At 46.3% G+C, this 24,192-nt stretch overlaps 2 protein-coding genes across 15 annotated transcripts in view; one reads left to right on the top strand and one right to left on the bottom strand.

Annotated features, from left to right (window-relative positions):
* The window catches only part of gramd1bb (GRAM domain containing 1Bb), a 49,885-nt gene that overhangs the window by 2,071 nt on the left and 23,622 nt on the right, over positions 1-24,192 (top strand). For 7 of the 12 annotated variants that reach the window (XM_035524995.1, XM_035524994.1, XM_035524993.1 and 4 more), the window contains exons 2-3: positions 5,804-5,878; positions 6,460-6,489. In XM_035524995.1, the coding sequence (XP_035380888.1) occupies positions 5,804-5,878; positions 6,460-6,489 (105 nt within the window). Of the gene's footprint in view, positions 1-5,803; positions 5,879-6,459; positions 6,490-14,524; positions 14,585-20,140; positions 20,228-24,192 lie in introns of those variants that run through there. The other 5 variants (XM_035524997.1, XM_027026889.2, XM_027026886.2 and 2 more) reach the window with 3 other exon arrangements.
* LOC118241139 lies at positions 621-24,175 on the bottom strand. Of its 3 annotated transcripts, XR_004775860.1 has the most exons (7): positions 23,834-24,175; positions 20,837-20,953; positions 20,032-20,192; positions 19,492-19,556; positions 18,743-18,791; positions 18,245-18,639; positions 13,129-13,174 (listed from the first exon to the last, which is right to left on the bottom strand). XR_004775860.1 is itself a non-coding variant. In XM_035524998.1 (6 exons), the coding sequence occupies exons 1-6, from the start codon at positions 23,992-23,994 to the stop codon at positions 18,533-18,535; spliced, it is 660 nt and encodes a 219-aa protein (XP_035380891.1). In that variant the 5' UTR covers positions 23,995-24,175; the 3' UTR covers positions 18,015-18,532. The 3 variants fall into 3 exon arrangements, 1 of the variants encoding a protein (XP_035380891.1); XR_004775861.1 differs by lacking the exons at positions 13,129-13,174; positions 18,245-18,639; positions 18,743-18,791 and adding exons at positions 621-789; positions 11,696-11,819; XM_035524998.1 differs by lacking the exon at positions 13,129-13,174 and having other exon boundaries at positions 18,015-18,639.

Genomic DNA, 24,192 nt, shown 5'->3' with positions numbered 1-24,192 from the left:
TGATTAGAGGTTAATGTTAAAGGGAGGATCTTGGCTCCTAACCAATAAAAACTTTAGATTTAGTGAAAGGTTCTCACCTGGATTTTAAAAATTGTTTTAATCACACTGCTCTTCTGGGTAACAGTTTGAAAATACCCAAATGCTACAAAAGACACTCCTTTGTTATTTTGATCATGTTCAAATATTGCTGAATAATGAATTGTGTCCACACATCAGATTTGCTCTGTGCAGTTTGCAGGTGCAGTCTACCTGGTAGTCAGTGGTGTGGACTATCAGAGAACAGCAGGTGGCCGAAGTCATGGACCAGCACACACACTACTAATCAGTCCTCTCAATTATGCATGAGTTCTGTTTATTAGGCAAAGGGTGGGGCACTGCCCAGCGAGAGAGAGAGAGAGAGAGAGAGAGAGAGAGAGAGAGAGAGAGAGAGAGAGAGAGAGAACGTGCTGGGGGGGCACACAGAGGGAGAGAGAGAGATATATGATATTTTTTCGCACTGATTAAATACAATCAATGCAAATATAAAAAAACAAATCGTGTAGTGCTTAACATGCATGATGTTTGCTTGCATAACACACACACACACACACACACACACACACATATTCCTCAGCCTTCAGTCCAGCCATTTCCTGGTAGAATGGTTCCTGTTCCATCTCATTTCCATCCTCCATCCTTTCTTCTGTCTGAGATGCTCACTAAGCACTTCATCACTCGGTACCATCATCCTGGTGTAGTCCTGGATCTTCCTGTTTCATCCTGGATAGTGGCTCTGATGCTCACTAATCCCTGCGCACACACACACACACACACACACACACACACACCCCGCCCTTCTGCTTAGTGTACAGTCTCAAAATGTATGTATTTAATATACAATTATTTAATTTTGTTTTGTTTTGTTTTTAATCCTGAAGTAAAGATTGCTAAATGGGCCATGATGAAGGCTGAATCTGCATTTCAGTGAATGTGTTTTGGGTTTGAACAGGCCTATGATTGACAGCTCACTCTCTTTTGCAGAATTTTTACTAAAATCTTTTCCTCCGCACACCCAGTAATGCATCGGGACTTTTGTTTGTATTCTCCCGTGTACAGTTTCCTTTAGTTTGGCCCAAACGTTCATCATTGTGTGTGGTAAGTAATGCTTGAAGCATTTTGGATGGCCATGCATAATTCATGAGGCCTTTGTCTGCCTATTCACTGGACTTTTGATCCTTTTTCCCCCTCATTGTGTTACTTCTCTTGGAATATTACCATTTTGAGGGCAGTATTTTTCAAAAGGAAGATGTCATATTACACCCTATGAATCCTGTATTTATAATGCATTTATGATATGTTATATGGTTATATGGCATGCTGTATAATGTCTGCCAATAAGCCTTTATAATTACTCATTAGTAGTTATAGCTATATGTACAGTGCTTTATAAAGCAAGAGTATATGACTTCCTAAAGTCAGGTTTTATAAAGAGTTGTAACTATTGTTCATACAAAATTTAGATACATTATTGTTGTAATGCATTATAACAGTCTTGCGTTTATTTTATGTAACACACGTTATGCGCTTATAATGCAAATAATGCATCATACACACACATACACAGGTCTTAAATCAGCACCACTACATATATAGCAGCCATTCCACTCTGGTGTCTGTTGAATTCTAGCACAGGCACTACTGACAGCACCAAAGAGTGCAAAAGAAAGTAAACATTGCTTCTATCCTTAAAACGTCAAACACGTCGGTTCATAAGAGCAAAGGGAAACCGCAGACACTGAGGACAACAAAACTACAGGCTAGCAGAGGGCTCAGATGAGTCTCCGCTGACTGAGACGGCAGGGCAGGGCTGAAGGCAGGGCAAAGCTAGAAAAAAAACAAACTTCTTTATCCATGAGAAGCAAAGAAGAGCCAGCCTGAGGTATGTACAAGATTGCAACACACAGAGTGCTGATGTTAAGGTCAGCTTCTCTGATCCAGTCTTCAGCTTGGCCCAACACCTGGTCGTCTGATGGTGAGACAGAGCCCTGGAGAGACCACCACGCCGTGGTGTGTCATACTGTGAAGTTTGGTGGAGGATCTGTGAAGATCTGGGCATGCTTTTGTCTTTGTGACAAAGATTTGTTCCCCAGCTATGTGTTTTCCAACAGGAACACGCTCCCGGCGTCGTGTGTGGGGCGGCGCGATTGGTTCATTTTGTAAAGTGACTGCTTCAACTTATTATGTGACTTCCCTTTTCAAGTTTTGTGTATTTTCTGAGTAAACAAACGCTTACTATCCAGATAAACTTTTTAAATACATTTTTCTCAGGTACCTAATTTTTTTGCATGGTACCGCAGAGTATGGTTTACAGGGGAGATTTAAAAAAGCATTTGTGGTACAATGCAACAAAAAGCTTCACGGTGAAACGGTAAAATTCCCTGCATCCCAAAAGCGCTGTTCCTCGCCGGCCTTCATGCAGAAAAGTGACGTACGGAATTGCATAATCGATCCGTGGTACGGAATTCTTGTGTGTGTGAAAGCATAATGAGCCCCTCATTCAAACCAGCCCAGAATCTGTCCTGAGTGCAGACTTAAGCATTCGGGACAAGCGTGAAAACACCCTGAGAAACCAGAGCTGTAATTTGTAATGTATTATAACTTGTTAAGCTGTTATCATGCATTACGACAATGATGTTCTTATGAGCAAAGGTTTTAATGCTCTATAAAACCTGACTTTATGAGGTCATATATTCTTGCTTTATAAGGTGTCATGCTGTAACTGCTTGTAAGTAATTATACAGGCTGATGTCAGGCATTTATGTATTCCATAAACTTTTCATACTCCAGAGCTTGTCATGGGGAACACAGCACACAGCTGAACAGAACAGAACTCTTACATTGCAATTACTTCCAACACGACCCTTTGTGAGGGTTCATATATAAGCATGAACAGAAGTTTATTCAGTTTATACAGTTATGGAAGTTGTCTAACACCTAGAAGTATTCTGCCAAGGACTACGAAGGAAATAACCACTGTGTTATGCCACAGTTAATGCCGTTCTATTCATATTTATTTAATATTCCTTTTGAAGTAAATTAGTTTTGGCCCACAAGCATTTGAAGGCTCTCCCACATTCACCGTACTGATGTTTGTCTGAGTGGTATTCTAGTGCGTGTGTCGTGTTTGGGGAGATGGGAGAGGTTATCTCGACCCGCCGAGGTCTCTCTCCACTGGCTGCGGTCTCTCTAGACCCACTGCCGCCTGTCTCGCTTGGATAACAGGCACTGAGACTATTTTAAGAGCATGGGCCGAGGTTTATCTGCGCACCTTTCCATGCTTCTGAGGCGCTGGGTCCAGTCCCAGCAGCCGGCAAGGTCGAGCCAGGCAATTCGTGCTCCAAGGCGATGCTTCAGGCTCTGATTGGAGAAGCTGGTGTTTTGTTTAGGGTTGGTTGGATATTGTGGTAATTGGACTCATTCTCTTGGCATGGCTGTGTTTGACAACTCTGACTGTACTATCTCTGAGTTCAGGGGCACGTATTACTTTGCGAAGTGACCCTGGCATCGCAGGTACAGTGGTGTCGCCGATGGCAGTTCTCACTGGACAGAGGTCCGTCACCCAGAAACATCCAGCCAGTTAAGGACCTGTGATAAGAAAATGACCACCATTGACTGACTAGGCTATAGTGTCAAAGATTAGTAAAAGGTGTCCCTAATAAATGTTTCTAGTAACGTAGGTGGTGGGTGTTTAGATTAATCAACCTCAGGGCACACAGGACCAATGTAGGCATAATTTGGCTCTTCCATCCAGCCACTTTTATTCATTTGGTCCCCCTTGATTAAACTTATCTGTTCAAATAGCTGGGCTTTGCTGGGAGCTCTGATTGGCTCTTCTCACATGTGACTGCAGCTTGGTTCTGCTGGATCCTTGTGTTAAAGTTGATTAACATGATTAATTTAACTCAAAAAAAAACACTCCAAGGGCTGGTTTTGGAAAAGTCGTCCATTCACATTTTGGCATTGACACTTTATTAAAATCCCCTTGACAGTCAATGTTTCACTGAGAGAGAGACAGAGAGACAGAGAGAGAGAGAGAGAGAGAGAGAGAGAGAGAGAGAGAGAGAGAGAGAGAGAGAGCCATATAACTAAAGTCTGGCTGTTCCATTAGCTGTCAAGGGGATAACCCGGTCCAAAAGTCCAAATGCAGTTGGGCAGCCTTTAAAAGCACTAACAGGAGCCATGTGTGTGTCAGGCACTGGGGTGAAGTTCTGGCTGCACCTAATGCTCCTTGAAACACACATGGAATTAAAGAAGCACCAGCCCTGAATGATCTACCAGGTCTTCTCACTGTGTTAAGCCTCTGCCTGTTAGGTGTCACAGGGGTTGGAGGGTTAAAGTACATACACACATGCCATCTCTGTGACTCTCTCTCTCTCTCAGTACCATGGCCACACAGTCCACACTGATAAATCATCTCAAGATAAAAACAAAGGGGGATGCAGTGACCCCCCCCCCCCCACCCGCGCGCACACACACACACACACACAAAAGCATGCGTTAGCAGCTGTGCTTAGCTCACATTTCCTATAGTCCTCTATCATGATGAGTGTCCAAGTCGTATATAAAGCTTAAATTGCCCTGAGAAGGGCCATAATCATCCCTCTGAAGTACCTGCTAACACCTGAGCTCCTTAAGTGTGGATGACTAACAGCCCTCCGGGGACAAGCTGTGCGCATCCAGCCTCGAGCCACGAGCGCTGGACGGGGACTGAGGAGTAGAAGGAGCGGTTGTAAATCCACATTGAGTCCATTACTGCCTTTCCTTAATCAGTATATCAGTCAGAGAATCAGTTTCCTGGAGTGATTTGAGTGGTCTACTTTAATCATATTCCACGAAGGTCATGGCGGTCCATGGTTGCTTCCTGCTCAGATTTGAGAAGGGCTGTTGTAAACACAGAAGTGAGGACAAAATTGCAAAATATTCCAGCCGCGACAGCAGGAACGGGGATACGGTTGGTGGCCTTAACGCAGTGGTAACGTAGGGCAATGATTGGTAATGATGTTTTATAGGCTTGTATAGTTTTTACTGTATGAATGATACATCTGGTTAATATTTCATTGTCTGTTTTCACTCCAGCACCCCACCTGGTGGCACGGTGGTGAATGACACCTGTCAATTCAGAATAAACAAAGCATCTCTACACAACATTGCACTGAGGGAGAGGATATTGTGAAGATATACGGGGTTACTCGAAGGTGCACACACACATGCTCCTCGTGTATTCCTCCTAGATTTAGGTTAAGTCTAGATTAAGTGCTGAAACTTTGATGTAACATGGCTAAAGACTAGCCTGTTTTATTTTAGACTGCATTTCTTACCAATCAAGGCTGACGGTTTTTAGGTATGGTATGTGGGAGCCAGTACTGTTCTGTGCTATAGATCCACCAGGGTGACTTAGATCGGAGCAGGCGGAGCAGATCGGATTCTCCTTCGCAGGAAATGTGAATGTTTGAACCTGAGAGTTTCTGAGAGAAAGCTTCTGCCTCCAGAAACTGGGAGCTTTGAGACGGGGAAGTTTCGCTGTAGCTCACATGCTGATCTATTCACGTGAAAGTATTAACAGAGGCAAATCGGTGCAATGCAGCCTGTTTTTCTGATGCGTTTGATTCTGTTTATTTGACCTCTAATGTGTAAAAATGCCACGAGATGTGCACGTTCTCATATAGACATTACATAAGTCATTTGACATGATATCTTAACATGCTATGAAAACCTGTAGAAGTTGTCATGAGTTGAGTGTCTGGTGTCCATTTCCTTACACCAGCCAGCACAGCAGCCAGCAGAGTAGCCATGACGACGACTCCACCCGCCTCCTGAGTCCATTTATCCGCGAAGAGAGGTAAATGTTCTGTGTGTGTGTGTGTGTGTGTGTGTGTGTGTGTGTGTGTGTGTGTTGGAGAAAACTAATTCGCGCACTTTTTGACTTGTGGTAATGCGTCTTGCTAGGCGACAGTTTGCTCCATTGAGGTAAGCTGTGCAGTCTGGGTTATGTCCACTAGAGGGAACCCTTTCCCCAGTTGACTCTACAGTAAGCCCGAGCTTTGTGACTGGTCTTGATACAGAACACATTTAGCTCAGGGCTGTGTAGGCTCTGCAGTGGAAAATCACCATTAGCGTGGTAATTCATTCCAGAAATAGGTTTTATCTGCGTCTGGGAAAAATAAGTGTGATAATTTAAGTGTTCTTTTATTGCTGGCTTTTGGCCTCTGAGGGAGCTGACTGAGCTTGTTTTAAGGCAATAGTTGTGTTTGACATGTGATATTTTAACATAATCTATTTATAATATGTGTATTTATAACATGCTTTTAGCTAATTATAACACTTTTCTGTGTCAGGTTGATGAGACATGACAGCGGTTTCTCTGTGGATTCAGTTTTAATACTCAGAAGGTGCTGACATACTTTCTCTGTTTCTTTTAAGCAGGACTGACAGTGGAACCGACAAGTACAGGTAAGTCTAAACGTAGTCTCAGGGTATCAGTACAGTGGACCTTGTTGGGGTGGGATATGTGTACATGTAAGTCTGTTCATTCGTGTGTGTGTGTGTGTGTGTGCGCGCGTGCGTGTGTGCGCGCGGTTGCGTGTGTGTGTGCGTGCGTGTGTGCATGTGGGTGTGTGAGTGTATATGGTGAGTGGAGCCTACAGTCCTGGGCCGCCCTCTACACTGATCCGTGTTTCGTACCCTGAGTGTTTTCTCAGATCTCATGCTACTTTTGAAAACTCGATCCCTGAATACAGTTGCACGCCATGGAATATCACTCTGTAGCCTTTTTACTGGACAAACAGTGTATGTCAGCAAGCCTGGGGCCAGCAGATTGGTCAGGGCAGAGTGTCAGGGGCGGGGCTAGCACGCGACCGCTGGGGTCAGTCCACGGAAACTCCCTCCAAGCGTCTACAGACTGTTTTTGAATGCTGGCTGATAGTGACGGATGCAGTCATGCTCTCTGTCTTAAACTTCAAACAGTAAGACAACAGTAAAACACAATCCTCTAAACTCGTAAAGTAATGTTGTATTGTCATATTTGTTATATGGGTGCACCCATAAACCTTCAGGACCTAGGACAGAAGAACCTGCATGTACCACAGCAAAGTCCAGATGCTTTCCGGACTGATTTACAAATTCAGACTCTGTCGGATGTACATGCAGCAGAAGCCTGTGGTCTGACCACCATATCCAGGGCGTATCCAGGGCGTATCCAGGTCATGTCCAGGTCATGTCCAAGTCGTATCCAGGTCGTATCCAGGCTGTCAAACCCACCAGCCCCAGCCGGGTTCTGTCGCCCCTCGCTGCTTCCTGTGTTGTGCCCAGGGGAACGTGGGACGCTTCGTTTCAGGGTGTGGCAGTGACCTACTGATTTGATTCTGTGAGAGGATGATTGGGGGTGTGGTCAGAGTGGTGTGGCTTCATGTATGTCTTTGGCACTGGAGCAGGGTCGTCCCCCGCACCCCACACACTCTTGTCTGTAGTTTCAGAGGTATTGACGGCATTGGTAATTAGGGCTGCATCTCCGTCTTCCGTCAGCCTGCGAGGAGCATCTTTTCATGTTTTATCCTCATTTGAAGTGAAAATGGTTGTTCAGAGATTGATGCAGTCTGCAAATGTCTGGACTAGTTTGAAACTGAATTTGGAAAGGGAGGTATAAGGAGAAGGTGCCCCAGGGTCAGAAAAACCACGGTTGAGTCCAGAAGGCTGGAAGTGAAGGCATGACTTGGTGACTGTGGAATAAAGGGGCAGAACTGTGTTGGATTCCTGAGAGCACAAACAGCAAACAAAGATCTGCAGTGCTGAGCTCCTCCTGTTCCTGGGGAGAGTACCTGTTCAAAAAGGAGGTCAGATAGAGTAAGGCAGCGCGCGCGTGTGTGTGTGTGTGTGTGTGTGTGTGAGAGGGAGAGAGAGAGAGTGTTTTGTCACTTTTAATATCAATCATTCCTTAACCCACTTTGTCAACAGTTGTTAATTACAATTTATGCCGATAAAGATATTCAAATTTGAGAGAGAGAGAGAGAGAGAGAGAGAGAGAGAGAGAGGGCTGGAGAGAGAGAGAGGGCTGGAGAGAGAGAGAGAGAGAGAGAGAGAGAGGGCTGGAGAGAGAGAAGGTCAGGCAGGTGTAGAGAGAGGAGGTTTTTCTTTGTGTCTGTCCTTCCCTCCCTGTGTCTCCTCCATCTCCAGGATGAACTTCCCATTACTCACACGTTACTCACACTAACTGCAGCTCTGCCACTGGACACGATCTCTCTCTCTCTCTCTCTCTCTCTTACTCATCTCCCCCCTTTTCAAAGGCTCATAAACACAGCAGGGACCACTTTGGAGGATTAATTTCCCCCTCCTCTCCTCTCCTATCTCCTCAGTATTCCTCTCTCTCTCTCTCTCTCTCTCTCTCTCTCTCACTCCACCTATCCGGCTGCCCTTGCTGGTATGTATTCTGTACATACTGTATTCTGCCGAGGCCGGCCGGGTATTTTTGCTTCTTCTGTCCACCCTTGGGGCCTCCCACGTCCTCCTCTCTTATAGGAACACCTGCGCACTGTGGCTTTGGCTTTTCTACACGTCAGGAGAGTTGGATTTCATTACAGAGCTACTTCTGGTTGATGGGTGTACTCGTTTTGACATCTTTTTGTTTTTATCACAATTGATTTGCAGCCTCAGATTTGATCCCCAGTCATGCCATATGCTGTCAATGGCTCTGTTGATTGTGGTGTGATTAGGTGAGAAAATCAATGAGGATTAGCTGTGCAGGGCCACTGCAGGGATGAATAGAATATACTGGAAGAATAAATGTACACTCAAAGTCATTAACAAATGGTTAAATTGTGGTGGTGTTTCGTGTATAATTGTACATGTGTGTGTTTAAAGTATTTTAGGAGATGTTTTGCATTACTGAAACCTCTTCTGTCTGAGTCATCAATTCCTGAAAACATTGGTTTAGTTTGAAGTTATGTTTAAAGTTTAAAGTTATGTTCTGTATTAAGCATTGTATTAAGTGCCACTAGAGGGCAATATTTGCACAAATGGCAGAATTATAGGGGCAAGTGAGCATGATGCCCAGTGTCCTCAAACCAGATGCTTTAATATTTAACTCATGAGCACACACACACACACACACAAACGCACGCAAGCACGTACTCTTTACACCGGGTTCTGTGACGGTGTGTTCTCTCTGAACAGACCGGCTATACCTTCAAAACATGATGTCATCAGTACCTGCTGAATCAGTAAGGGACAAGGTGTTCCCTCCCACCTCTCTCTCTCTCTGTCTGTCTGTCTGTGTGTCCCTCTGTCTGTCTGTGTGTCTCTCTGTCTGTCTGTATCTCTCTCTCTGTCTGTCTGTCTGTATCTCTCTCTCTGTCTGTCTGTCTGTATCTCTCTCTCTGTCTGTCTGTCTGTATCTCTCTCTGTCTGTCTGTCTCTCTTTCTCTGTCTGTCTGTCTCTCTTTCTCTCTCTCTCTGTCTGTCTCTCTCTCTCTGTCTCTCTCTCTCTCTCTCTATTTCTCTGTCTGTCTCTCCCTCTGGTGGAGCAGAGCACAGTTTTTCTGCTGTGGCATATATGTTGTCACATTCCCATAAACCCACATCTGTGACATATGCATGCTTGTGTTCTGATGTAAAGCTGTAGATGTCTGTGACCCTTATAAAACTGTGTGTGGCTGGAGGCAATGCAAATGATCCTGTATGTTACATGTACTATGTGTGTGTGTGTGTGTGTGTGTGTGTGTGTGTGTGTGTGTGTGTGTGAATAAAAATTATTGAAAATGATTGAGTTTTCTTAGTTGCTTGAATTTGGGATCTTGTTGGCATGGGAACCATTGAACAGTTGAAAATGGCCTTTAACTCTGTTAATAACTGTTAGTCTCCATGGTAACCCTAGGAACAGAATTATGAGTCAAGCTGTAAGTGTATTTGTGACATTTACTATACATACAATACATCTATGTGTCTGTGGGTGGGTGTGTGTGTGTGTGGGTGGGTGTTGGCAGGGGATGCATGTATTTCCTCTAGAATACTTCATAATAATAATATACTCTCTCATTCTCCACCAGAGTGACATTTTGGATCTTTTGTTCAGTTTAATGCAGATCAAACATCTCCCGCATTGCTCTTTTACTGTGTGTGTGTGTGTCTGTGTGTCTGTGTGTATGCTCTAAATGTTAGATCCATTTTTAGAAGCTAGCTAAGTTTCTGATGGGTGTTGCGGTGATAATAACTACTGTGTGTGGGGGGGTTGCTGATAGAGAGTACTAAGCAGGGGTTTGTACTTTTATTCGAGTTTGCTTTGATTTAGTTCTCTCTCTCGTCGTTCTTTTTCTTTATCTTTCTCCCTTTTTTTTACTGTCAATCCATTTTGCCAAAGCAACGCAGAGATGAGCTGTAATCCTAAACATCGCAGACTTTAAAATGTATACAAATGTATGTGTAGTCGCTCAGAGATAACATAGAGGGTGGAGTGATGATAATGTGGTTTGAAAACAACTCCCACAGACCCAGCACAGCTGTGGAGGCGGGCGGGCTGGACTCGTGTCTCGCGCTTTCTCGTTTTCCTCTGGTGAGTGAGGCTGAAATATCACGCAGTGACACAGCTGTTCCACAGAGCCAGAATGGACTCCATCGCTTCTAGTCTGCAAGCTGCCTGCATCTTATCTGCACCCCCTCTGTGCCTTGTTCTGTCCTGTCTCTCTGCCCTGTCTCTCTGCCCTGTCTCTCTGCCATGTCTGTCTGCCCTGTCTCTCTGCCCTGTCTTTCTGCCTTGTCTCTCTCTCCTGTCTCTCTGCCTTGTCTCTCTCTCCTGTCTCTCTGCCTTGTCTCTCTCTCCTGTGTCTCTCTGCCTTGTCTCTCTCTGCCTTGTCTCTCTGCCTTGTCTCTCTGTCCTGTCTTTTTTTCACTGTTTCTTCTTCTCAAATACTTATGCTTTGTGGTGTTTGAAAAATGCTAAACCAATTATTTTCACCCAATTATTTTCTTACTCTCTCTCTCTCTCTTTCTCTCTGTCTGTGATTTCATTGAACCAAGGAAGGTCACTCTTCTACTAATGTCATATGTAAGAAATCACTGGTAAATCAAGAGGTCACTGGTAAAATAGTTCACTGGTAACGTATGAGATCACTGGTATAGTAGGAGATCACTGGTAATGTAGGTCACTGGCTTGGCTAACATCTGAGGCAGAACTTTTCAGCTGATCTAGAGGATTTGACTGAATTAATAGGAGGAAACAAAGCTGTTACTGTGTTTTCTGCATGTGCATGTGTGCATGTCCATCTGTGTGTGCACGTGTGTGTCTATGCATGTGGGGGTGGGGGTTGCATGTGTGGTTGTGTGTGTGTGTGTTTTCCTCTGTTCTGTTCCAGAACCTTTGCCTCACTCAGCTGTGTATACAGTACTCACAGAGGGTTTTTCCATCAGGGTTAAACAGCAGTTTCTATCCATCTATTTAGTGTGCGTGTGCGTACGTGCATGATTGTGTTTGTGGTAGATGTCAGGAGGAGTTAATGAACACCGCCAGCCGTGTAAATATTCTCTGCATGTGCTGAAGTGTTGCCCAAGATGTTGCCCAAGCCTGAGCACATGTATACACCCAATGCCCCCTCCATCCCCATCACCCCCACCCCAAGGACCACCCTGGACTGGTGGTAAGTCTCCAGAGCAGTGCAGAGCTGTAACTGACCTGGGGCAGGTTTGAGAAGCAGTGTAGAAGTGCCTGCTGGTTAGTTGGTGAGCGTGTTGAAGGGAGCTGTCCATTCAGCACCACATCCTGCTGCTACATGGTGTCCAGGATCTCCACAGGGCTACTGAAAGGAGAGGAGCACATTCTGCCTTCAACCTCTGGTGCAACACAAACCCGTTTTGCATCACAGTTATGGTGATGAGGGAGATTCTTCTTTTGTTTTGTTTTTTGTTTGTTTATTTGGTTTGTTTTATTTTAATTTAGAGATTTATTTATGTTTCATTTATTTTCTGTGGATTTAACATATATTTCTTGCTATGTACAATCTTACAGTGCTAATCCAAATGTTCCTGTGTTTTATGAACACTTAAAAAATGAATATTGAAGCCTGACGTCAATTGCACTGCGGTAAGATAAAGATTGACGCTCACTGCACGTGCAGGGATCACTGTGTGGGTGATCAGAGGAGGCTGCATCGGCGCTCGGCTACATTAGTCTGAACTTTCTAGGGAGGCCCCTCAGCTCTGTGTTGGGCTTTCTCAGACTGAGCCTGGATGGCAGTAGGGAGTGGATTCTGTCTCAGCTGCTGTCTCTGGTAATTGTGGGGTTGGGTATGGGGGTTGGGTGGAGTGGCATGTGAGTCATAGCAGTGTGAGACGCGACACAATCCAGACCTTCACAATAAGGTTCTTAACTGGCTATCACTGAACTTCTCAATGGAGGGTAATTTCATATGATGGAGGGTGAGGATTTCTTGATGGGGGTGGTAAGGGATTCTGAACCACTAAAACAACAGTAGCCCTTGTTTTGCGCCCCTCCCGGACTATTTGTGGACAGGTTGCCATGGAAAGATACATAGTAAATATTCCAAATTTCATAATTCTTTAACAAACCCCAGCAGTATTAAATCATTTAAGCAGACCAAAGAACAGGATTGCAGCTCATCACCTCCTCCCTTTACTGACACTGCAGCTCAGTGGGAGATGAGAGTCACATTGCTGTAGAAAGATATTAACATGGGGTCTACTGACATTAGCTTCGCCCTCAGTATAACTCAGTTGACGTAGCTTCAGCCGTCCGCTATATCCTCTAAACACTAATAATCTACGCATGCCCTGATACCAGCACACTCATGTAGCAAAACCAAAATAGCGTCCTCTCTAAGCCTGCAGTGGGCTTTAGCACTGGTGACATCAGCGGCGGGACGGACACCGACCATGTGGAAGAGAATTAGGAGATTAGGATCTCCGGATAGTCGCCGTGAGAACTGATGGAGACTGACAGGGCCGGAGGAGTCACAGAGCTCCCATCTCACCCCGGCTCTGCCCCCACAGACGGGCACCTCTCCTGGGACGCACCTCCTTCAGAAGCCCCTGCAGAGGCTGAACAATCTCCGCTCGTGCCCGAGAAGAGCCAGACGAAATGGGTACAGCACAGTCGAGAGGAGGGAGGGCAGTCCGAGCATGCTCAGTAGCGCATCTGGCTCCGCACGCCACAGAGAGAAGCGGTGGAGGAGGAGGGAGGGAGAGAGAAGAGAGTGAGTTAAAGCCAGACTAGGAGAGGGAGAGAGGCAGACGCACTACGGTGAGTGAACGCCAGCGCGAGTGTGAGCGTTAGCGACCACGGCGAGCGCGTGTGAACGCTAGCGACCACGGCGAGCGCGTGTGAACGTCAGTGACCACGGTGAGCGAGTTCGTGCGTTAGAGACCAGTGTGAGCGTTGGCGACGGATGGTGAGTGAGTGTGAGCGTAAGCAACCGCGGTGAGTATGAGCGTTTGCGAGCTCCTTGTTTTAGCTGCTTGTGTGCGTGTGCTTTTCTGCGTGTACGAGTGCAGTGCTTCTTTTCTGCGGATAGAGCACGATGCTCACTATCGGGTGTTAGGGCGTAGAGCGTGGTTCGCAATCAGCTGTTAGAGCGTAGAGCGTGGCTCTCACTCTCGGGTGTTAGGGCACAGAGTGTGGCTCTCACTCTCGGGTGTTACAGCATAGATCGTGGTTCACACTCTGGTTTTAGGGCGTGGAGCGTGGCTCTCACTCTCGGGTGTTAGGGCGTAGAGCGCGGTTTACACTCAGGTGTTAGGGCGTAGAGCGCGGTTCCCACTCAGGTGTTAGGGCGTAGACCGTGGCTCACACTCGGGTGTTAGGGCGTAGACCGTGGCTCACACTCGGGTGTAGGGCGTAGACCGTGGCTCACACTCGGGTGTAGGGCGTAGACCGTGGCTCACACTCGGGTGTTAGGGCGTAGACCGTGGCTCACACTCGGGTGTAGGGCGTAGACCGTGGCTCACACTCGGGTGTTAGGGCGTAGAGCGCGGTTCACACTCTTGGGTGTTAGGGCATAGAGCGTGGTTCACACTCAGGTGTTAGGGCATAGCGCGCGGCTTACACTCTCGGGTGTTAGGGCGTAGAGCACGGTTCACACTCTCGGGTGTTAGGGCGTAGAGCGCGGTTCACACTCGGGTGTTAGGGCGTAGAGCGCGGCTCCCACTCAGGTGATAGGGCTTAAAGCGCGGTTCCCACTCAGGTGTTAGGGCGTAGATCATGGTTCACACTCTGGTGTTAGGACGTAGAGCGCAGCTCACACTCTCGGATGTTAGGGCGTAGAACACGGCTCACACTCTCAGGTGTTAGGGCGTAGAACGCATCTCACACTCTCAGGTGTTAGGCCGTAGGGCGCGGCTCACACTCAGGTGTTAGGGCGTAGAGCGCGGCTCACACTCAGGTGTTGGGGTGTAGAGTGTTTGTATCACTCGGATGGGACACAGTGGGGCGTGCATGTTTTCCAGCTGCTGTACGGCAGCATGCGACCCAACGAGGGCCAGCTGCTGTCCTACACGCCCAACACACACTTCTCATCGCCGCACTAATGAGAGGCTTCCAACTCTCCTGGTAAGGGGTCGCTTTTGAGTGTGTATGCGTGTGTGTTTGTGTTTTATTTTTATTTAGTACATTTGCATGTGAATGAAAGCCAGCCACTCACTGAACTGTTTTTGTGTATTTATAACCTGTCAGTAAGCAGGTATTTGGGTAGTTGTCTGAACACAGTTCCTGTGACTGGATGAGTGTCCTCCACCCCTTCTCCGCCTCTTTCTCTCTCTCTCCCCAGATTCCCCCCCGGGTAACATGCACACTAGTGTGCGTGCGTGCTTCCAGACAGATGTGTTGACAGGCGTAAATGCATAAAGTGAAAGTGCTCATTTGAAACTGCTGAAGAATGGGGGGGGGGGGGACACATATTGTAATACCACTGCAAAAGAAAGTGGAATAATATAATCCCACTGCATCATAGTGGAACAGTATAATCCCATTGCGTCACAGAGTGGAATAATATAATCCCACTGCAACAGAAAGTCGAACAGTATAATCCCATTGCATCACAGAGTGGAATAATATAATCCCACTGCAACAGAGAGTGGAATAATATAATGCCACTGTGGGAGAGAGAAGGGCAATTTGTTTCTGAAGCCAGTTTACATTAATATTCACCGTATACCTGCTGATCCAAATACTGAGTTGTCTAACCGTACTTTGCTGTTCTCTTCTGCGGCTACAGCTCTGTATGGCCAGTAGGGTGTGTGCTCAAGATTTAAGGCACTTTTACATATGAAACACCCCGACCCTTTTAGAACACACACACACACACACTTCCTTGTTTAAAAATGTTTCAATCAGCCACAATTTGAATCATACAAATTGTGCAAACATGCGACACAGTGACACACACTCTCTCTATCTCACACACACACACACACACACACACACACACACACACACAAAACACACTCGTTCTCTCTCTTGCTTGTTAAACCACATCTTTTGCCTCCATTTATTCTCCTTATTTATCTTCTTCATTATTCTTTCGCTTTCTGTCTCTCCCTCATGCTCATTTAATCCCCCCCTCTCTCTCTCTCTCTCTCTCTCTCTCCATAATACCTCTCCTCTCTATGCATCATTTGTACTTGAAGACTCTGTCACTATAATTTCCCTTGGGACATCACTGTGCCTTTCCTATCTCTGTGTGTGTGTGTGTGTGTGTGTGTGTGTGTGTGTGTGTGTGTATATGTGTGTATGTGTGTGTGTGTGTGTGTGTGTGTGTGTGTGTGTGTGTGTGTGTGTGAGTGTGTGTGTGTGTGTGTGTGTGTGTGTGTGTGTGTGTGTGTGTGTATGAGTGTGTGTGTGTGTGTGTGTGTGTGTGTGTGTGTGTGTGTGTGTGTGTGTGTGTGTGTGAGTGTGTGTGTGTGTGTGTATGTGTGTGTGTGTGTGTGTGTGTGTGTGTGTGTGTGTGTGTGTGTGTCCAGCAATACCAGTAACTCTTTCTACACGTCCACTTACATCTGCCTTTGCATTTAATTGTATTTAAAATCAATAAGATTTATACAGATTTTCTGATGACACGAGGATTTCCTGTGCAGATTGAATGAGTTCCATATTACACAATGCTTAGTCATGCCTACACTTCAATGCTAATGCTACCATTCAATGCTAATACTACCCTTCAGTGCTAATACTACCCTTCAGTGCTAATGGGCATTATTTGTTAACAAATTTTACTGATGCTCATGTATGGTTGTTTCGTACTCCCCACAAAGGCCACATGCATTTCTGTGGCTCTCACCGCAAGTGCCTTTAGTCAGGCCAAACACAGGGCACGACCCTGTTTGCTCAGGACCCCTCTGACATCACCAGAGCAGGTGATCTGCGGAGGAGCATGCTGTCAATGACAGGTGTCTGTGTCGGGCGTGTCCAGCGAGCAGGTGACGGCAGCTCGAATGGCATTAGTGCCAGGTGAATGGAACACTACCCTGAACACTGCCTTCACCGACGGCAACGAGAACACCAAGGGTTCATTCAACTACGAGTGAGGTAACAAGTGAGGTAATTCGGGAGGGTGTCAGTGTAGCAGAGAATGTCTAATCACAGCAGATCCATAAAGGGGATCTTCCCACAGACCTGTGACCTTCCAGACTCTGGCTCCCGAGAAGCTCCGCGTAGCCGTTTCTGTTGTTGGCCTTAAAATCCGAGCGCGTGATCGCGATGATCTCCCATCGGTGACAGGCACTTCGAGCTTGCTCACCCAGTGCCCAGCGGTGATGACCAGTCACGCCCCCTCTATCGCACATGAGCATCACGTAGCCAAGGTGCCATTCCTCTGGCTCAGTCCAGCTTGAGCTCGCTCTGTTGGGCTACTTTACTGCTGTGCCCCACTGATGGGCTGTTCGCTTTCCTGTTTCCGCTAAATGTCCAGATACTGGGAGCCAGACTCACTGTGGCAGCTATGCACATGTCCTCCAATCATTAGTTCTTAGAACTGCATGAGCAGAAAGTACTGTTGAACCACAGCCTCTGTCCAATAATGTGGGCTGGAATTATGTCTTATTGCTTGGTGTGGATTTTTTGAATTATACATAGATTCTGGTATTCTCTCTCTCTCTCTCTCTCTCTCTCTCTCTCTCTCTCTCTCTCTCTGTAAATACTGAAAAATACACACCCACTCGTTCATTACACTGCTCCCAGACTGATAGGACACTGCTTTGTAGTAGCTGTCCTAGGAATAGCTGAGGTTGCCTTATCAAGTTTGTGTATAACACTTTTTTTTTTACTGCCAGCAACCTCATTTCCTCTGTTGCCAACGCTGACCCACTTTTCCCTGTGTCGGTAATAAAACTAAACCTCGTGGCTAGGCTCAGCTGAGCCAGTATGGCTCCACGTTGTCAGGAAGATGGATGCAGTTTCCCTGCTGCGCTGTCAACGCTACTCTTGGTTGAGCCAGATGAAGGCCCTCAACCATGCTGCAGATGGAGTAAAGAGATGGAGGCATTGGTGGGAGATGGAGGAAAGGATAGATGGAGTGATGGGGAAGGGTGTAGTGGAGGGTGGGGTACTACATCACTGGTGTGGAAGGCCTCTGCTAACGAGAATGGGGATGTCCCCGATGATGGTGCGAGGGCATTGTGCACACCATGTGAAGGGGGGCACTCGATATACACACACACACACACACACACACATTGGTCGATTTTATTTTTGTACATTTGCCTATGGAGTTTGTTACTGCAGTGAACAGTGTGTTTGGGTGTGTGTGTAAATGTGAGGAGTGAGGGAGTTCACACTACCATTCTCTGTGTCAGACTGTCTGTTAATTTTCTTAGTGCATGCGAATGAGAGAGTAATTTGGGGTTTGTTTGTGTGTGTGTGTGTGTGTGTGTGTGTGTGTGTGTGTGCATGCTTGAGTGAGTGTGTGTTCGTTTGTGTGTGTGTGGTGTGTGTGTGTGTGTGTGTGTGTCCGTGTCCGTTCATTCAGAACCACAGCACAGCTTGTGTGTAAGTGATTGGCCCATGTCCGTTTCCATGGATACTAGATGATTGCTGAAGCACTACTTGCTGTAATGTTTCCAACTCCAGCATGTTGTGCGTAAGTCGAGTTGTCATGGTAACTCTGTAAACAACTGTGGTGGGGAGTCTGGCACATGGTCACAGTTTTCTGCTGGCCACACACCCACCCACACACACACACTCACACTCTCTTGATGTCCACTGTTTTGTCCTTACAAGGGTCAGGGTGAAGAGAGGTGTGGAGAGTCTTCATCTCACCACTTGAGGAGACAGAGTGATCTCTCATCCTTAAGCAGAACACTGGGATCGTTCTGTCGCCTAGAACAAAGCGGTCCAGAAGTAGACATGTAGTAACACCCAGAGTGATGTGATGTTATGGACTATTTCTGTTAATCTTTAGATAATCCTTCGTCAGAAGTCAGGAAACGCTTTAGAAACGCTTTCCACACACTAATCACTAAAAACCAGGTTTACTTAGTGATTATATATCCATTTTATTTGCCATCAAGAAATCCAGCCCTGAAGAGGACAGAACACGTCCTCTCGTGTGGACATATCCTGGCTCAGCACATCCAAGTATGCCTCTGCCTTCAGCACATGTCTCTGCATTCCTAAGGGAGGCAGGTGACTGGTTCAACACTGGGCCTCACCGCAGTAATCTGGTGACCTTCTGTTGTGGTGTTAAACCAATCAGTTGTCCGTTATAGCTTTTACCTTTATTTATTAATGGTTTGGTCGTTTGTTGTCCAACAGCTCTCTTCCTCTAATTTTTGAGAAAAGACCAGCTTGTTACATTCAGTAAAATATTATACAGATTCTTAATGAACGTAGATCACACTTCAGCACACATTAACTTGGGGTGCGTATTAACCCACAAATACGTTTATTCTAAACTTATTCTTTATCACTTGGGCAACCTGAGTTTGTTCAGACGAAGAAGGGAACATAGAAGAACTTGGTTCGCTCACAGGTGAAGCTTACCGTCATCTGTCTGCTCTTGTCCTGTCTCCATAAATGTGCTGTTTAATAAGTAAGTAGTCCAGTATATCTTTCCCTTCATGTATCAGAAACCTGTCTTCCTCACTGCACTCCATGTCTGGCCTACATTTAGCAAGGATTAGTGCATAGTCACTCGTTTCATTTCATGAAGGTCTGCTGCGTTTTTTCCTGGCCTCCTTTGAAGCAAACACTTCTAATTTACACAGATTTTGTGTAGTCTGGAAGGTTTTAACTCTGCTCTAATTATAAGTGTAAGATAACAGAAGACATTCAAATGTAGATGAGTAGAACACTAGGAGTCATGTCCCCCCAACCAATCATGAGTCTTCTCCAAAATACCGCCTTCATTCCATCACGTGAGTCTGTCATGGGTGCTCGCACAGTTTAGACTGGTAATGGGACGGGCTGGGTTAGCATGCGCGCATGTGAATGATTATTATGATCAGTTTCAGACAGGCTGATACCTCAGAAGGGCCAAATCCCAGCTGACGATGCAGACGCTGTACAGAGGAGACAAAGTTGGTATTGTCTGAAAAGAAAACGTACCTTCAAATCACAAAGTGGAGTAGCAAGCTGGTGTTTTATGTTTGTGTGTGTGTGTGTGTGTGTGTGTGAGGGTTGGCCAATGGTCTGTAAAGTGAACTGAAAGTGAATGATGTCAGCCTAGCGCCTTTCATCAAGACTTTAAATAATTAATGAGCCAACTGCCACACCGCCAACACATCTCCTCCCCTCTCTCTCTCTCTCTCTCTCTCTCTCTCTCTCCCTTTCTCTCTCTCTCACGCTCTCCTTCTCTCCCTCCTTCTGTCTCTTTTCGCCCTCTCTCTCTCGTTTTCCATGCTCACTGCACTCAGACGTTCCATCTTTTGTCTTTAATGCATTCTCTCTCTCTCTCTCACACGTGCGCGCGCACACACACACACACACACACACACGGGAATGGGGGGGGGGGGGGTACAGAGCGTGAGCGAGAGAGGCAGGGAGCAAGCGAGAGCTGCCATTACCGTAAGGACTGATGGAGGGACTGTATTCTGCACGCAGCAGTGCTGAAGCCTTGTGCCTTTTCCTGTTGCGCGCCTCCTCTGGAATGCTCCCCATCTCCTCCTTGCCTTCCTCTTCCTCCTCACCGTGTGCATGCTGCTCGCCCGTTCCAAGAGGTGCTGAGCTGAACGCGACAGCATCATGATCCATGGCAGCCAGGTTAGTGTGCGTGCGTGTGTGTGTGCGCGCGCATGTGTGTGTGTGTGTGTGTGTGTGTGGAAGAGAGAGGGAAAGAGAGCAAGGTGTGTTCCCAAGAACAGCAGGTTTTGTGTTGATGTTAGGGTCTTAGCACATCCAAATTTGTGTGTGTGTGTGTGTGTGTGTGTGTGTGTGTGTGAGAGAGAGAGAGAGAGAGAGAGAGAGAGAGAGAGAGAGAGAGAGAGAGAGAGAGAGAGAGATGAGAGAGGGAATGAGAGTGTCTAAGTGTGTGGATGTGCAGGTGTGTTGTATTATGGTTTATTTTGATGCTGGGCTTTTGACACATGCAATAGGAGTGTGTGTGTGTGTGTGTGTGTGTGTGTGTGTGTGTGTGTGTGTGTGTTTATGATGGTAGTAGCCTGGTCAAAGCGTACATGCCAACATCTCTCTCTCCATGTCTGCTCCACTGTGTGTGTCTTCAGCATTGTGTGTGTGTGTGTGTGTTTGAGATCGTTTACATTGCGTTAGCTGGATCAGGTGTTAGCACAGAAACACGGTTTGACATTTGGGTGGCATTTAAGCACGTGTGTTTGAGAGCATAAAATACACAGATATATATACAGGACGTACCTCCTTGCTCTGTCTTCCAAAGTGTTTCCATTTGTAACTGTCCTGGTACTGTTTTTAACAGTAGACATAATTTTGATTCTCCATCCAAACTTCGCACTGACGGTTCCAAGTATTACTCTAATATGAAAAGAGGACAGGTAATATTAAAGTCCCAGAGTGTGTGTGTTTGTATGTGTGCGTGTGCGTCTGTGTGTGTGTGTGTGTGTGTTTGTGTGTGTGTGTGTGTGTTTGTGTGTGTGTGTGTGTGTGTGTGTGTGCGCGCGTGCGTGCGTGCGTGTGCGTTCGTGCATGTGAGTGCGTGCGTGTGTGCCTGTGTGCACGTTGTTGACAGACTTTGGCAGATGGACATTATTCCGGCCTAGTCAATGCCGCTCTGAAAACAGTCGTCCGGAACTGCCCCGGAGTGGCTGGCGTGACGAACTGGAGCGGAACCACAGCCGTGCTGGAGAAGATCCAGCCCGAACAAGTGGGCCGAAGCTCTGGCCAAGGACCAGGGCATCCTGACCGGGACCACCGAGAGCAGCGTCAGGGCACAGGGCGTATGGTGGGACATTCACGTGGCCACGTTCTCTTCACCTTCTGAGGGGTTGAGGATAGGACAAACTGGTGGATGGATGGATGGATGGATGGATGGATGGAGTTGCTTCACTGAGTTAGCTAATCTTACCTCTTGAGCTGCCTGTTAAGCTCAGTAACGTGACTGTGTATTCCGTAATGTGTTCGGTCTAGAGCGCAGTAGTAGTTTGATTTAGTAATGCAGTATTCTGCCGATTACTCCGTTGATTAATCGAGCAATTGGACAGGAAATACTTTGACTTTATTTAAGAGCAGTAATAAGTATGCAGAAGAGAATATGACAGGTCTCTTAAAATCAACATTTTTATTGCTTAAACTGCATATAGTGTCTGTCAAAACTAAACCTAATTTAATGTATTTATCCAACACTTTCTGAAATTTACAAATAAATAACTAAAAATAATTCATTTCAAATTATTTTTTAAAGGTATCCATGATATTTTCTTTCATTTTTCTAGATACGTGTGGAACGTGCGGTTCCATAATTTTTACAGAGTCGTTGAACGTTATTTGGACGATGCGGTGGCGGGCGACTGTTGATCTGAAGGGCAAACACGAAATATTTTGGTTTACATACACGAAAAATGCAAACCCGTTAAAGCGAAGTAATTTGCCCTTTGCTAGTTTCTCCAAGCTTGACACTGCACACAACATTTGTGTGAAAGCATAGTTTTTGAAAACCGTAACTAGATTTCTTAGAACACAGCGCACTTTATTACTTCCTCAGCGTACCAATGGTGACTAACGGCACATTTCTTCATTCATTCAGTCCATTCACCCGTTGGAAATACGACTGCGCGTAACCTAACTTGCGTACGTTAAAAAATGGAAAATATGCACGACGAGAAACCACTCCGGTGCAGTCTCACGTAGTCGGCGCACTAACCACTTTGCCTGCGAACCTCCCGCGAAATAGCCGCGGCGTGACTGCGCGAGCTCCCGAGCCGCGCACGAGCTCCCTGCCGCGTGCACCGCTCCGGTCTCAACCGTGATGAACCAGGCATGGCGGTGCGGACCGGTCGGGGTCCGGTTAGGCTCCAGGTCCGCGTTTAGGTAAACATCTCAGTCTGACGTCTTCACCAGAACCGGCTCGACATTACTGCGCTGAAGATACTGGATTCCGGGAGCTTATTCGTAGCCTCTTCGTCCTTGTTAATGTTTCGAGAAGATGTACAAAAATCCTTTTTTAAGTCTCTTGGCTTTTTGGTGTTATCCTCTCGCCCTTCTAATACAGCATCACCTGGCAATAACGCTGTTTTTGGTATGTTCCCAAATGTTTGTTGTTAGCGAGGCTGCACATGTTACACGCCAGGCACAGTGGGATATTGGGATATTGTGGATATAGTTAAATGGACTGAAAGAAGCTTATTTTTAGTAATCGAGTTACTCGAGTTACTCCAGGAATCGTTTCAGCTCTCGTTCTGTTACCTGACGCATGTGGCATTCATTGTGTGTGTGTGTGGGGGGGGGGGGGGTGATATGATGTGTGTTGATGTGATAGTCAGGAGGTCATTTCTAGCTGACAGTGGAAGGTGAAGAAAGAGGCTGCTCAGAGGAGGGGGGTTATATTTAGCTCCATGAACTGAATCTTACACAGCACCCCCTTATTATCTAAGCTCTTGCTCTCTCTATCTTTCTCTCTCTCTCCACATCTCTTTCTCTCTATATCTCTGTCTCTCTCTCTATTTGTCTCTGTTTCTCTTTATCTATGTCTCTCTCTCTCTCTCTCTCTCTCTCTCTCTCTCTCTATCTCGCTCTCTGCATTCATAGCTACTCCTCTTCAAACTCCACTAAAGCTGCCAAAATTCTGCTCTGTTTCCATGGAAACATTCTCACTTTCAGTAGGCTACATCTATGGAGGAGAATTTGTCACCTTGCACACACGTGCTTCAAGCGTGTGTGCGCGCGTGGTATCATTAATTATATATTTTGTGAATTTGCTGAGATCATTGGTGCTCCTGGTAGTTATGTAATTCTCCAAGCTATTTATGAATGACATGGAAGATGGTGGGACAAAGAAAAAAGTGTGTGTGTGTGTGTGTTGTGTAATATTCCTAGTCAAGACACAGATCACGCAGCAACAGTGTGAATGTGTTCTCGTCTGTCTCCCTTCTCCACATGGTTATGAAGCAATGATTTCACACTTCGGTTTACACACACACAGACACTATGCCTAATAAAACGTCAAATCAGGTGGGACTTGTTACCATGGTAATTTGCATACTAATGTTCTCTGACCCCGATGTCTGGCATAGCTTCCAGAACTGTCCTGTTTGTGCCTGTTGCTAGTATAATGAGTTTAGCATTTAGCTTTAGCAAGTCACCACTTGACACAGAGCAGCTGGTGACTATCAGAATTAATCACTGTAATTGGCACACAACCGCACACATGCAGACACACACTGCGCCTCTCTGACTCACCCAAGACCGTGGTGAAACAGTAGCGTGTCCCCACGTTCTTGTGACAGGCCGGTCTTGATAGAAGTGTGTGCATAAGGTGTATAGAGTAACCAGTTGGGTTTTGTGTGGGTGCGCGTGTGCCGTGCTGCGTGTGCCATGCCGCTCCGCCTCCTCACACTCATGCTCCGCACACCTTCGCAGGGTATCGAGCGAATGCTATCTAGTTAAAGCACTGCTGGCACACGCTGGAAACCAAGGGGAGGGATTTTGCTTCCTGTTTACGTCTAGGTGTTGTTGTTTTTGTTTACCTCAGGGTGGACATGATGTTGGCCTTCCATATCTCCATATCTCACCCTCTCTCTCTCTCTCTCTCTCTCTCT

This window comes from Electrophorus electricus, chromosome 4, assembly GCF_013358815.1.
Source record: "Electrophorus electricus isolate fEleEle1 chromosome 4, fEleEle1.pri, whole genome shotgun sequence".
NCBI lineage: Eukaryota > Metazoa > Chordata > Actinopteri > Gymnotiformes > Gymnotidae > Electrophorus > Electrophorus electricus.
Note: the sequence above shows the minus strand (reverse complement) of the source record. Positions and strands in the feature narration are given on the sequence as shown.